The 16,219-nt window shown below is 36.6% G+C and overlaps 1 protein-coding gene across 5 annotated transcripts in view; it reads right to left on the bottom strand.

Annotated features, from left to right (window-relative positions):
* Positions 1–1,497: 1,497 nt before the first annotated feature.
* The window catches only part of INPP4B (inositol polyphosphate-4-phosphatase type II B), a 270,218-nt gene continuing 255,496 nt past the window's right edge, over positions 1,498–16,219 (bottom strand). For 4 of the 5 annotated variants that reach the window (XM_070757756.1, XM_070757758.1, XM_070757757.1 and 1 more), the window contains one exon: positions 2,695–4,660. In XM_070757756.1, coding sequence (XP_070613857.1) covers positions 4,486–4,660 — 175 coding nt within the window. In that variant the 3' untranslated portion in view covers positions 2,695–4,485. Of the gene's footprint in view, positions 2,650–2,694; positions 4,661–16,219 lie in introns of those variants that run through there. The other variant, XM_070757759.1, reaches the window with a different exon arrangement.

Genomic DNA, 16,219 nt, shown 5'->3' on the forward strand with positions numbered 1-16,219 from the left:
TCTAATGGATACATGATGCATTTTTTTTTCATGTATGAGTCCTTCAAAATTCATTACTTTATATGCAATGTTTGGCAGTATCTCGTATTCAAGTTTCATGTGTAGCTAACTCTTTATACAGTGATACCTTGTCTTACAAACTTAATTGGTTCCCGGACGAGGTTCTTAAGGTGAAAAGTTTGTAAGACGAAACAATGTTTCCCATAGGAATCAATGGAAAAGTGATTAATGCGTGCAAGCCCAAAATTCACCCCTTTTGCCTCGAAACCCCACCTGTGGACCTCCGTGTTTTTGTGATGCTGCGATTTCATTGAGGTTCCCCTCGCTGGGAAACCCCACCTCCAGACTTTTGTTGCTAGCAAAGCGCCCGTTTTTTCACTGCTGGGATTCCCCTGCAGCATCACAAAAACACAGAAGTCCGGAGGTAGGGTTTCCCATGGAGGGGAGCCTCAGGGAAATCCCAGCAGCACAAAAACGGGTGCTTCGCTGGCAACGGAAGTCCAGAGGCGGGGCATTCCAGCGGCGGCGGTGTATTTGTAAGGTGAAAATAGTTTGTAAGAAGAGGCAAAAGAATCTTAAACCCCGGGTTTGTATCTTGAAAAGTTTGTATGACGAGGCGTTTGTAAGATGAGGTATCACTGTACTTGCTTTGATAGTTTGCTGCAGGATCTATGTTTCAGGAATGTACTACTTTAATTAAAAAAAACTGATTAGGCACTCTATTATTCATTCCCATTTAAAGCAAGCAAAGAATAAGAAAATTTCTTCACTGATCATTCAGTATTATTAAAATGGGGTGCCTGGTGGCATTTTAATATTATCTTTTTGGCACTATAAAGAATGAGAAGCCAATTTCTTGTATCTCAAAACAATTTTGATTCCCAAAGAATCATGAACACTTCTTACAAAGGAATGGATTTTCCGGCTCCTAAAGCATTTTTAAATATAGTTGTAAAATATATGGTTCTTCTGACATATTATACACAGAGATCTGACCTCTGTGGTTAAAAAGAGATGAAAAAGAAGAAAATCAACTTGGAGTTTGATACTTCACAACTTTTGATTCAATTTCCGGGTTATTCTTTCTGCAAAAATTAGTAGCAGCAACAGCAATAGCAACTTTGATTTTGTAGAACAGTTGGACAATCCCAACAAGTATCATCATGCTGCCTTTAAATAATAGAAGTTTTGGCTGGACAAAGTCATTCTAACTGTTTGGATTGGATATACTTCAACACCCTGGCCAAATTTTCTATTGGCAGATGTCACTGTTTCCTAATTAACATGAAATCAGTCTAAATTTCTTAAAGAATGCGTTTGTATAAAGGATAGTTTTGGAGTCTAATGTAAAACTTACGCTAACCTTGTATTTTACACAAAAGGCACTTTATCCAATTCTGTATTAACATTCACAAATTAATTTCTAAATAAATCTTACTTTTAACATATAAAAATAAAATTGAATCTTGCACGAATGACAATAGATTAATCAAAATGTCAACAAATCGACCCTTTATTCTGATCAGTATTTAATTCTAACAGTTCAATATTATTAAAATCCTATAACTTTTATTCAAATGTAAACATTCTTTTAAGCTACCAATAAAGGCTCTTTACAGTATTTCCCATCATGCTTTCAGTATTTTCAAAGAATAGTTTCTAGCGGTCATCTTTGTTATAGACTGTCCTTAATGCTCTTTTAGTTAAGAAACACTAGTTCTCCTTACAGGGTGATTGTAACAGGCCACCTGTTGAATGAATGAACTTAAAAGAAAAAGCTGGAAGTAAATATAGATGGAATTGCAAAAATAACTCAGAAAATGTGGTAATATCTGCACATATTTAATAAGTCAAAGTAATAAAAGATTGTTTTTTCCTTCAAATTCTATTATGAATTTTATATATTAACGGCAAAGTAGCAACTTGGCTTTGTTCTTACTTCCAGCATACAATATCAAGAGCTAGAGTTTAAAGTCCAGCCTTATGATTTACCTTATTGGATTGTGGACCAAACCTTTTAGTAAGCCTATGATAGTCATCGTAGTTTATGAAAATTCTGTATTTATTGAACAGACAACTCAATGCCTGAATGTTCAATCTATCATGTATGTACAGTAGTACCTCTAGATACGAGCTGCTCCACATGCGAGTATTCCTAGTTACGAGCCACGAGGGGAGATAAATTTCTGTTCCAGACCCGAGCTCAAATTCGGGATACGAGCCGAGCGTCCACTAGGTGGTGCAAGAATCCTTGCTTCTGGTTATCTCAGAGGGGAAAAACAAAGTCTAAAGCCATTTGTTTCAGATACAAGTTGTTCGACATACAAGCTCCCTTCTGGAATGAATTAAACTCGTATCTAGAGGTACTACTGAAGTTTCTTTTGAGTGATCCTAGGTAGGTCTGCTTAAAGGCATCCTCCCAATCTGTAAAACACACAAAATATATGCGCGTTAACTAAATGAGTGGATCCTGTATAATCCCTCAAACTTTCAAAAGGGCATTTTTGCCTAAGAGATTAGGTGTCAGCTTTTCCATATGTTCCCTCTGGTGGCCGGTAGTACTTGGGGAAAGCCATCAGCTGAATCATGTTGAAAGCATACTTTCTGCATTTGATATTCTTCAGGACATTTTCTATCCGGCATCCTTGTCTAGTGCAGAGGGGAGGGAAAAAGACAACTTCGTGAAACAAGTCATAAATAAATATGTTTTATTTTGTACATTGCAGAGTTTTAGCAACAATTGAAGTAAAAATAACAAAGATAAATCTACAATATATTTTCCACAAGTGATGATACATCTTACAGAATTAGATCCAAGGCCAGGCCAATACAGTTATTGCCTTCAAAAGTAGGTTATGGGATTTATATATATATATATATTTTCATAGATTTTCACGGGTACAGGTATGACGGTCTTGGTATATTCGGGTTTCTTCCCGTGTAGGATTTGGAAATTTCTGGCAATGTTTCGATGAGGTCCCACTCGTCATCTTCAAGCTGGTGTTTCTGTCCTTGCTCTAAGGCGAAGACCTGAGCTGCCTTCCTTCTATAAATACTGGTGGCTGGGTGTGGTTTGATGGTTAGGGTTAGGGTATTTATAGAAGGAAGGCAGCTCAGGTCTCACAGTGTTCGCCTTAGAGCAAGGACAGAAACACCAGCCTGAAGATGACAAGTGGGACCTCGTCGAAACGTCACCAGAAATTTCAAAATCCTACACTGGAAGAAACCCGAATATACCAAGACCGTCATATATATATATATATATTTATTTCTTCTCACTGTGGCTTGATTAGATATATTTTATGATATATTTTACTCTAGCATTAGAAATATATTTATTTTAAAAATTATCTTATTTTTTTTTTAGATTGGTTTTCTTTTGCTCATTCGTACATGTTAAAGTTTACATGTAACTAGAAGTGTGGAGGTTCCATGAATAAGGCATTTTTTAAATGAAACCTGGCCCTATAAATCTGCAAAGAAAAGGTCCACCTTTGTCTCATTTTTAAGTTTGATAAAAAAACCGCCATGGTTTTCTTGGGAGCTCAAATCAACTTTCTGTTGCGTAAAGAAAGGATGCTGATTCATACATAGTACAAAATTCACAAGAGCCAACAAAATGCAAAGAAAACTTTGTTTAAAATAATATAGACAGATTTTGTAAAGGAAAAGCAGCAAAAGCAACAATTACAAACAGGTTAATTATGTTACACAATGTAAGTTATTGTATGCCACATATGGCTTTCAAAAAAAGAGTTAGTTATGCAACAAATAATTAAAAGGAATACTAAAATTATTTGTTAAAACAGGACTCTACTGGAAATAAATAATGAAAATAGCACACTGAAAATTAATCCGTTGAAGCTTACCCATAACATTTAACTTAATTTTGAATGTCAGTGTATAAATACTTTCCTCTATCTTCTTACATGTTTTGAGCAATCACCGCAGAAAAATAAATATAATCATGCTGGAGGCTTTATCATTACATTTTCATACAAGGAATCAATCATTTTATGTGGCTCCTGGCATGAAAACTGCAAAGATAGCACTGTTAAAGGGAAAGGTTCTATCTAATAAAGTAGAATTTGGCAATTTTCACACCTGAGTACAAATATTATGCTGGGAAAAATAACTATTCCTGCAAATGTGTCCTGAATTAAAATAAAGTGCTGACAATTCCCTAAATTGGAATTTGATTAGGAAGGGGTGAATCGTATTTCATGACTAGGTCAAATCTGATCAAGAAACCCTAATGTACATTGCCTGTCTTAGAACTAATGAAACGTGAAAATATTTGCTAGAGCTAGACGGTAGATTAAATCAGTATGCTGTCTTGATTCCTGGGACGAAAAGAAGAATGTATACAGTTCAAGACATTGGCTTCTGAAGAACTAGTCTGAAAGTCCAAGAATGTACAATATAGTACAATGTGTGGTTTTTAAAGTGTTCTTGTTCCTTAAAAAAAAGCAACAGAAGTGAACTTTACTGATATTTTGCTAATAGTAAAGCAAGACTTAAAATAAGCCACACGACCAGCAAGTGTGAGCTGACAAGTAGCAAGGCGACAGGATAGAAGTGACGAGAAGTTGGCTTGTTATCAGTTAGACAGCCTGTCTCGGGATCATCCGATTCATTCAGTGCTCCCTGGGTTTGTCTGCTGTTAAACAGGGGAAGTTAGGAACAAACAAGAGACCATTTAATAGGAGAGAAAAGCAATACTTTGGTATTCCAACATCAAAATGGCCATGCAGGGTTACAAATCTATACTACATAATTCTATTTTGGGGCTTGACCATTATTCTTTTTAAAACCACATGTTAGGGCTATCCAAAACCTCCCACTGGTATTATTTGCCACATTAAAATAGCATTTGTAATGCAAAATGAAATAACTCATTCCAAAGGAGTAAAATAAATCTGAAATATTTCAATATTGGAAATATTTATATCTATCCATCTATCCATCTATCCATCTATCCATCTATCCATCTATCCATCTATCCATCTATCCATCTATCCATCTATCTATCTATCTATCTATCTATCTATCTATCTATCTATCTATCCATCCATCCATCCATCCATCCATCTATCTATGTATCTATCTATGTATCTATGTATCTATGTATCTATGTATCTATCATTCAAAATCTAGCCTCATCCAACTGTGCTGGGATTCATGATATTGCATTGTTCCAGGATTATGTAATCATCATTTTGTAACCTTACCAGATAGATTCTGATAAGCAAAGTCAATGGAAGAAGCCAGATTCACTTCATCACCTTAATAATTAATTTATGACAATGATTCATTTAACAATTGCAATGATTTGCAATTGTGCAACAACAGTGGCAAAAATAGGTCATAAATTGGTGCAAAACTACATAACCACTGCCTTATTTAGCAATAAACATTTGGGGCCAATTGTGGTTGAAAATTGAGGACTTATCTGAAATTCAGGGCCTTGCTTCATTGCAAGAAAATTATTATGAGCTTGCAAGTTTTTGAAAATTATTTTATAGTTCATAAACCCTTCACTGTCATGGAGATTTCAGTAATCACTTGCAGGCTGTTTAGTAAAATGTGCTTTTATTGCAAAGTAAAGGGGAAAGCAGCAAAAGTATGAATGCATGAAGAATTAGGAGTAGATTCAATTCTCTTATCTTCAAAGAAAATGCTTTATAAGAGAACATATGATCTACATATATTTTGACATTATCATTTTTATTAATAACATATTTTTTTAATTAATAACATACTTGGATAATGTGCTAGAAGTAAGGGAGCCATGTAGGAATCGCTTGAAAACAAGAACGTATGTGGTACGTTTCTTAAATTCCCTTTCCTATCCAATGAATGTCTAGCTTGCAAAAGGAAGAAGCAGAGATTGGCCATTTAAACAGGAAAAATACACAGCAATTTGCGCTAGTTTCCTTTTCTCGGTCAATGGTCAGGGAGTTGGCTTATAGGTTATCCCAGGTCTATTTATGAAAAGAACTCCCATAACTTAGTTCTGGATGAACAAATGGACCTGTGTTGAAACCAGAGAAAATAAGCTACAGATGACAGGTTTCTTGTATTTGAAGCTAGGCTTTACAGAGTTGGAATTCCTGTTGGTCTGCTATCCATTTGGCTGCAAGATTTGTGAGCTTCAAGAATTATTGCTCCATTTTTATTGTAATATTTCTGGTTATTTGTGCTGAGGAACTTTAATATTTATACCTTAGAAAGGATATCCTTAAATCTGATACCACCTCCTGCTGCACGAATCCCAGCGGACAATTAGGTCCCACAGAGTTGGCCTTCTCCGGGTCCCGTCGACCAAACAATGTCGGCTGGCGGGACCCAGGGGAAGAGCCTTCTCTGTGGTGGCCCCGGCCCTCTGGAATCAACTCCCTTCAGAGATTCGAACAGCCCCCACCCTCCTTGCCTTCTGTAAAATGCTGAAGACCCACTTTTGTCGCCAGGCGTGGGGATAATTACCACCTTTCCCCCCTTTTTATTATGTTTTCGGCCTTACTGTATGACAGATTAGGTTGAATGTGCATGATTGCATAGTTAGGGATTTTATTATGTTATTAATGCTTTCTTAAATTGATTTAATTTTTATTATTGGATTTGTAATGTATTGTATTACTGTTATACTGTGAGCCGCACCAAGTCTTCGGAGAGGGGCGGCATACAAATCTAATAAACATAAACAAAGGTATGTCCTTGGTAATATCTGGCTTGACTCATATACTGTAGGTAATCATATCATAGATCTAATTTTCAGTATGGGGCAATTTAGGATGTTGTAATGATAACTTTGCTATACAGAGACCAATGATATACAGAAATAAAATTCTATCCTGGGTTAAGCTAGAAACCAGCTTATGGAGTCTGAGATGGTGTTTAGCCCCACACCAATGTGTATCCAAATACATTGGTGTTATCTGATGAAGCGGAGAACACCTGAACTTATTATTAGTTCTGGCATATTAGTAGACAGGGATGGTCTGAGCTTTAATGAAAATATTTGTGTGTACACTAGTTTTTAACCTTTAACCACTTTAAGCATAGATTGCAATGCAAACCCATCTCTGTCGTCAGGCATGGGGTAATTGAGACTTTCTCTTCCCCTAGGCTTATAAAATTTATGCATGGTATGTCAGTATGTATGATTGGTTTCTTAAATTGGGTTTTTTAAAAAATTAACTTAAATATTAGATTTGTTTACATTGTATTATTATTGTTGTTAGCCGCCCCGAGTCTATGGAGAGGGGCAGCATACAAATCTGATAAATAAATAAATAAATAAATAAATGTTATACAGTGGAACCCCGACATAAGAGCTGCTCTACTTAAGAGCAACTCGAGATAAGAGCTGGGAGGGGAGAGATATTTTTGTTCTACTTACAAGCCCAAATTCGAGATACAAGCGCCAAGGAGCTGTCTCCTGAAGCCAAACGCTAACTTCCGCGTTCGGCTTCAGGAGACAGCTGCGAAGCGGCGCGCGTGTTTTAAAAGGTTGCAGCCGGCCTGGGGGGCTCGGGGGGGTGCTTGCAGCTTTCTTTCTTGCTCTTTTTCTTTCTCTCTTTTATCTTCCCTTCCTCTATTTCTTCTTTTCTTTCTCCTTCCCACCTTCTTCCCTCCCTCCCTCCCTTCACTCATTCCTCTCTTACTCTCCCCTTTCATAAGTTTCCTTGCTTCCTTCCTCTGTTCCTGTCCCTTCCCCCTTTCTTTCTTTCTTTCTTTCTTTCTTTCTTTCTTTCTTTCTTTATTTCTTGCTCTTTTTCTTTCTCTCTTTTACCTTCCCTTCCTCTATTTCTTCTTTTCTTTCTCCTTCCCACCTTCTTCCCTCCCTCCCTCCCTTCACTCATTCCTCTCTTACTCTCCCCTTTCATAAGTTTCCTTGCTTCCTTCCTCTGTTCCTGTCCCTTCCCTCTTTCCTTCCTTCCTTCCCACCCTCCGTCCATTCATTCACCCATTCCTCTCTTGATCGCTTAAAGCCGGTCCCTGGTGCAAAAAGGGTTGGGGACCTCTGTCCTACAGGATTGGGTGGCAGAGAAGTTGAACATATGTAAATATAAAAGTTTAAGAAAGTTTACAAGTTAAGTGAAAGAAACTTCATTATTCATTTATATGTACATGTACATTTCTTCATTAAAAACATGTCTTTCTGCATAATTTAGACTAACTTTGTGAGTTTTTTGAGGGCTGGAACCAATTAAAATTATTTACATTAATTCCTATGGGGAAAAGTCGTTCGAGATAAGAGCTGTTCGACTTAAGAGCCCAGGTCCGGAACGAATTAAACTCGTATCTCGAGGTACCACTGTATGCAGTTTTTAAGACTCAGTTTCAAAAACAGAAACTTCATTTGGTGCAAATTGCAGTAGCCCACTTTCTGACAGTCAAAACAATGTTACAGCAATGTAACATTAATTTTGCAAGTAATGCAGTCAATACAGTGGTGGGTTGTAAAATATTTTGCCACCAGAAGCGTCCCAGGCAGGTGGGTGAAACTGCTACGGGTTCTAAGAAGCTATCCCAACCAGAAGCAGCCCACCGCTGACTCAATACCAATACGTTTCCAAATACAATTTAAAGTAATGTTTGTTTTACAGACTAGTGCCATTCTGTAATCCATTGGAAACTGGGCTGCACAAACAGCAGACCAGTACGCAAAGCTCCATTTGTGCATGCCCAAGATTAGGTTGCACACATTAAACCTTCCCACTTGCGCCAGGTCCATGGAGCTGGAAAGTCTGGGGATTGCTTTCTATTGTACAACTTTCATGGCTTGGCACCTGAATATTTTAAAAATTATCTTATTGAATAGGACTGGCTCATCCCATTTGTTTGCCATGTAAAAATTGGTTTAAAAATTTCTACGTGTATGGTATATTTAGTGCCCTCTTTGTAGGCATTTAGGAAGGCCATTTAAGTGGAGCTATTCTACCAGGTTTTGACTCTGTAAGGATCGTCACCACTGCTAATAGCCACAGATTTTGGTTGCTGCTTTCTGTCTGTTTTATGTAGGTAGTTTGTTGTGTTATCTTTGGAAATTTCTTTAATCACTTTGGAATTCAGCTTTGCAATATATTATAAGAATGTTTATGTATGTATATATGTAGGTATGTATGTATGTATGTATGTATGTATGTATGTAACTATATATATAACTATATACATATATATATATATATATATGTTTTTTCTGTAGGAAAAACAGCAAAAAACATGTGATACATATACAGTGTTCCCTCGATTTTCGCGGGTTCGAACTTCACAGAAAGTCTATACCACGGGTTTTCAAAAATATTAATTAAAAAATACTTTGCGGGTTTTTCCCCTATACCACGGTTTTTCCCGCCCGATGATGTCATATGTCATCGTCAAACTTTCATCCGCCTTTAATAAATATATATTTTAATAAACTTTAATAAATAAACATGGTGAGTAATAATCTAAATGGTTGCTAAGGGAATAGGAAATTGTAATTTAGGGGTTTAAAGTGTTAAGGGAAGGTTTCTGATACTTTCATAGCAAAAAATAGTGTATTTACTTCCGTATCTCTACTTCGCCGAAATTCGACTTTTGCGGGCGGTCTCGGAATGCATCCCCCGTGAAAATCGAGGGAACACTGTATATATATATATATAATATAATTATTAATATATATTAATCTTAATAATTTTTATGTCATTTTAATAAAATGAATCATTCCCATTTATACCATAATTATTGAATTCAAAATTAGATCATTCCAAATACTTCCAGAATTCTTATTATTTCTTTTCAGTAGGAATCTGAAATATTTGATGAACATTTTTCCAGTACCATAAAAGGAATGCACTGTAGCTTTCAACGTTATTGAGATTGATGGTGGTTCACAGCAATTAATCTCTTCACAATGACTAGTTTCTGCAAGGCACACTTGCAAACAAATGATATTAAATCTGCTAGCTGAGTATCTTGCTCAGAAAGAACGTAAGAAGAATATGGTATTTTGCCAACCAAGTGATGCCGGCAAATGTTGATGTGTTAATAGATAATGAAATTGTATATTTTTTGCACTGGTAATTTAAATCCTGGAGTTCATCGGAGTAGGCCCTAATGGCAAAATCAATTCTTGATTACTTAGATCAGGATTTCTCAGGATTTTTATTACTAAGACGTACTTGACAGAGCTAAAAATCACATAAGCGAATCTGTCACAAATAGGAATATGACAGACCATATATATCTTTAAGTCAAACTTGATTTCTGGTGAATGTATGGACAAATCAAGGCAATTTTCCCTCTGGCAACATTTTGGAAGTGTTTGCCACTGCCTTCTTTCCAAGATTTCACGACAGTGACAGACATAAAAGTTACCCTAATGGTTTTGTGCGTAAGTCAGGGCTATAGTGAGTGAATGTGCGTATATATAAGTATATATACACACATGCAAGTATTACATCTATATGCATACATAAATATTTTATATTAATTTATGCATTTTAAGGCTGTAGTAAAATAAATTCAGAAGCTTTTATTAATTGAAATCAAGGAGGAAAATAAGAATGGCACACATTTAAAAATCAAAACTTTAAGAGACTAGAAATAAAATTCAAACACCATATTAATAATTACAGAAAATTAGATCTTTAACCTCCACTTCTCAACTATTGCTTCTGAGCACAAATTAATAATCTTTCTGTTTCAACTTTATCTACCCCTAAACATATGTTCCAGATTTTTGTATTTTCATAGTAAAGGATATGGCTTCTCCTTGATGTTATTAATAGGGAAATGTAACAAGGATTTCTTCCAAGAGCATTGCAATTACAGAAGCAAAATAAGCAAGTAGTTGATGTATCTGTTCGGATAATGAAATTGAGACTGCTGTTCATATACTCATGGTTTGGCCAATATATCATTAAAGAGATTGGACAGCAGGACTGATAACCTCTCTAACTGCAAAATATTCACTAACTAACATCATAAACAGAAAAATTTGTTTTTTACTCACTGATGTTTTCAAGAAAGTGGCTGAAATTTGACTATTGTGTCACAAGCCATTAGGCTTAATTGGAACTTACATACTGTAAAATTTGTAATTTATAATCTTCAGTTATTGTACTCAACTCACCTCCTTTTTAATTGGTTTCTTTTAAAATTATATTAATGGCTATTTCATCTTTATGTTATTTTAAGCTGCTGCTTTTTGGTGTAATAAAGCGTATCAGTCTACCAGCACAAAAAATAATTAGGTATACACCGGGGAACATGTAGCTTTTTCTAATGTATTTAGTCTATATTGCTTTTCAACTTTTTAGTTTGTATTGCTTTTCAACCAAGCTACATCATACACGCACAAATTTGAAGTATGGACATCCTCCTCCTCCTGCTTTTTTGTATCTTTTTAACTCCATCAGAATTTCAGGTAATTTCACCTTCTAGCTAGCATGAGGAAGAGATAAGAAATAGACTGACTAGGTGCAGTATTATAGCTCAGTATAGAAATAGTTTGGAAATTTGCTATTCACGTATGCATGACTACAATTCTGATCTTGGTGCAGTCAATTTTCTGGCATGCAAAAGTAAATTACTGGAATATGAAGCATGTGTTTTGAAGTACAAGCTAAAAACTGTTACTTAAACAAAGAACAAAAATACAAACATACATCGCTTCATTTATCAAAACCTATGAAATCAGTATTAAATTGTATTACAGGTATTTAATACCTAAACCTTGGATTAATTTAATCTAAATACAGTAGTCTGCACTTCAATAGAACTGTGGCTCTTTTTTGCTTGAAAGAAAAAATATTTAAATTCTAATTAGATAACTGTTGAGCAGGATAAGATGGCAAACCTATGACATGAGTGTCACAGGTGGTATGTGTTACCATATCTCAGGGCCTGCAAGGCATTGCCTTGTGTCAGCTCAATTGATATAGGGCAATATTGCCCAACTGATTTTTGGCCTTCTGGAGGTCATTTTCACCTTCCCCTGGCTTCAGGAAAGCCTCCGGAGCCTGTGGATGGTGAAAAATTGATCAAATGAGACTACTGAAAGTTCAGAAATGAACTTCTGGTTGGGCTTTAAGGTGTTTTTCACCCTCCCCAGGCTTCCAGAGGTTTTCCTAAAGCCTGGGGAGGATGAAAAACAGCCCAACTTAAAGTTTGTTTTGGAACTTCTGGTAGGCTTGTTGGGTGTATTTTTTGCCATCCACAGACTGCGGAGGCTTTCCTGAAGCCCGGAGAAGGAGAACAATGGGCCTACTGGAAGTCCGGAGGCTTTGGTGAGCCCTGCGTGCATGCACTGGGGGGCAATGTGGGAATTTGTGCACGAACGTGCAGGGGAGGACATTGCATTATGGGTGTTGGCACACATACGGTATCATGCATGTTCTCTTTTGCCACCCAAGCAAAAAAAGTTTCACCATCACTGGATTAGATCAATGAATTTTCTACTGCATGGTGAACAGCTTTAACAAGCATGTGCTAAATTTATCCCAAATTGAGTTTTGGCATGATCCAGTTTAATACAATAAAGCACTCCCTAAAAGAGGAATGATAAAAGAGGATTTTTTTTAAAAAAAATTGTTCATATACCTGACATTCAACGTTTTCTTATTTACGTATTAATCGGAGAAAATTAAATTAAAAACAATGAGAATATTTCTTATCATGGTCAAATCTGGTGCAAATAATAGAATATGGAATCACAGAATCTCTTGTGCAAGCACATATCTCTGATGACATACTAATCTGATATTAATCTCAGGGTTTTTATACCTCTTTAAATAGGATACAAAATTGTGGGGGGGAAATGCTGATACATAGACAAGGATATTTAAGTAAGAGCTCTGAACTGAATTTCAAAATTCAATTTCCCAAAGACTAGGGAACTTAATAGAAAAACTGAGATAAATCAAACCAGGCAGTTTCTATCTACGTATATGAAGTTGTTTCAGCTATTTGTTTTCAATAAATAACTAGCCAGGTTTGGCACAGGAAACTGAAAGCCACTAAATAAATGTTAGAAAATCTAGGGTAAATATGCACATTGTCAGCTGGCATTTTAGGAAGGCATTTCAAGATGTAGAGCAAATAGAACTATGCTTATAGTAACAGAGTGAGAATACAGAAACATTATTGTATCTAGATGATATCTAATACAGTGGTACCTCATCATACGAACTTAATTGGTTCCAGGAGGAGGTTCGTAAGGTGAAAAGTTCATAAGATGAAACAATGTTTCCCATAGGAATCAATGTAAAAGCAAATAATGCGTGCAAATCCTTCAGGAAAATCCCAAACTTTAGAACGGAGGCGAACAGAGGGCAGGGAGGAGCAGCTAAAGGGGGCGGGTGGAAGAAGCAAGGCTAGGCTAAAGGGTGAGTGGGAAGGAAGAAAGGCAAGGGGGGCGCCCCTCCCTTTTCTTTCTTCAAAAGACACCGTTTCAGTGCCTTTGCAAGCACGTTGTTCTCTGCAAAAAATTTCCTCCCCCAAGCTGCCCCTCCCTCCTCCCTTTTCTTTCTTAAAAAGACACCCTTTCAGTTCCTTTGCAAGCACGTTGTTCTCTGCAAAATCTTTCCTACTCCAAGCAGCCCCTCCCTTTTCTTTCTTCAAAAAAGGGGAAAAAAAAGAAACCCCTTCATCCCAGCAGCAGCTGCTTGGGTTCGTAAGGTGAAAATAGTTTGGAAGAAGAGGCAAAAAAATCTTAAACACTGGGTTCGTATCTTGAAAAGTTCGTTAGAAGAGGCGTTGGTAAGATGAGGTACCACTGTATCTTTATAAGCATCCCTTCTACTTTCATAATGTTCTTTTGATTTGTTAATCTCCTTTCTGGTCATTCCAGTTAATCTGAGGGATGGTTTTGCCCTCAGTTCTCCCAAAGTGGTCTTTTTATTTACTTGTGTTTGATTGGAAAAATTCACAGCATTTTTCTGTGAATAAAGAAGTGGGGGTTTGGGGTTATATTTTTATTTTAATAAACCTGACTTTGCCTTTCAAATAGAGTATAACATTTGATTATCATAGTACAATTATACTTGGCAAGTCTCAAGAGAATGGGCGTTTCTTTCATGGTGCCTGCATTTCTATCCCCAGACGTGGGTCTTTAGCTTCATCTTTTATAACATTTCATGTCTCTCAAGAACTGGCACTGGCTTCAAGCTGGAGGTCCCCAAGAATTGGGAATACAGTGGTATCCCATGATACGAACTTAATTGGTTCCAGGAGGAGGTTCTTAAGGTGAAAAGTTCGTAAGACGAAACAATGTTTCCCATAGGAATCAATGTAAAAGCAAGTAATGCGTGCAAATCCTTCAGGAAAATCCCAAACTTTAGAGGGGAGGCGAAGAGAGGGCAGGGAGGAGCAGCTAAAGGGGGCGGGTGGAAGAAGCAAGGCTAGGCTAAAGGGTGAGTGGGAAGGAAGAAAGGCAAGGGGGGGTGCCCCTCCCTTTTCTTTGTTCAAAAGACACCCTTTCAGTGCCTGTGCAAGCAGGCTGTTCTCCTACTTTTTTAAATGCAAACTCTTTCCCCCTCCAAGCCGCCCCTCCCTTTTCTTTCTTCAAAAAAAAAGGGGGGGGGAAAGAAACCCCTTTATCCCAGCAGCAGCAGCTTGGGTTCGTAAGGTGAAAATAGTTCGGAAGAAGAGGCAAAAAAATCTTAAACACCGGGTTCGTATCTTGAAAAGTTCGTTAGAAGAGGCGCTCGTAAGATGAGGTACCACTGTATCTTGCAATAGCTCCCTTGCTATGGCTAACTTTATTCTCTCTGTTTGGGTGCTTTAAAGGTAGTTTTTTAGCTTTTAATGATGTTTTTATATATTTTTTGGTTTTTCTTTTAATTAATTGTTGTATGTCACACAAGAGTTACACTGTTATGAGATGGGTGATCACATAAACATGATGAATAAGTAGGTTTCATAAGCTTCTCAGAGCCTACTGGAACTGGGCAGCATAGACATTTCAGTAAACAAATAAATCATTGGAGTCTTCCAGCAGAGAGTGGGACAGACTATCTATCACATCTGTTTATTTTAACCCCCAAAGAGATAATGGAATAGACTTCCCTCCTTAGAATCTCCTTTAGCTTAAAAATTAATTAGCATTGCTTTTCCTTAATTGATTTCTGAATTGTAAGTTCACTAGGGTTGGTTCAATATATCTTTCTTTAGGACAGTAGGAACAAGTTAATTTCATGGTTATTCCAGAGGTGCTTTTTCAAGAGGCAACTGGACTTTCTTGTTTTCTTTAAGATGTTTCTCTTGGATGAGAAGTGAAACATCTTAAAAGAAAAACAAGAAAGTCCAGCTGCCTCTTGAAAAAGCACTTTTGGGACAACTATGACCTGGATGACTGATAATTTCCATAAACTTTAATTTCATGGCCTTAAATCACAGAAATAAAATTTAAAAATGCTGAAATCTTTAAAATGATCCTTTAGGATTTGTTTGTTGCAAGGAGATAGTAACAATAGAATATTAATAATCAACAGCCAACAGGAAAGAGAATTAGAAGGCTAATACCAGTGCTTTCAATTACTTTCATAATAAGATTTAGTGCATTCATGATATTAAATATATTTGGAGACTGACTTAAATAAATTCATATCTTTAAATACAGCAGCATTTAGATCAATATGAGAAATAGTATTAGTTCTATATATAAATATCATACAGGAAACACATGCTTATTTATTGTATTGATATTTAATGAAATAGCTGCTGCTGCTTTTGATCTTTTAGAGAATGGAAATGTGCCTGAAGGTTTGAATCTGTATTCAGCTTGTTTTGGTATTCAGATTTTAATTGTAGGAGATGACCAGGCTAAGTCCGAAGGAGGGGTCAAACACATCATAAATCATGAGCCCTTCCATGTCCAGAAGAGAACTAAGTCCAGTCCATTCTGAATCCTTTTCTTATCTCCCACTAATTTCCCTTGACCGTTGGTAGCTCAGTTTTTGTAGGGAACTTACGCATCCAATAAATCTTTATGTTCATTTGAATTGCTTGAATCTCCTGATTTCTCTGGCATTTAACATCGATACAAGTTCTGGATACCCAGAATTGACTTGTATCTAGTAAACAACTAGGTGCTTTTTCATTAAGATTAGTTTTGGATTACACCAAACTGAAGATTATGCCTAGGTCTAATTCCCAAACTAGTGTTGCATTTATAGCAGGCTTATATGCAGTGAAGGGCGTGGCTTATGCAGGACACCCTGATTTTCTT

This window comes from Erythrolamprus reginae, chromosome 7 (genome assembly GCF_031021105.1).
Source record: "Erythrolamprus reginae isolate rEryReg1 chromosome 7, rEryReg1.hap1, whole genome shotgun sequence".
Classification (NCBI taxonomy): domain Eukaryota; kingdom Metazoa; phylum Chordata; class Lepidosauria; order Squamata; family Dipsadidae; genus Erythrolamprus; species Erythrolamprus reginae.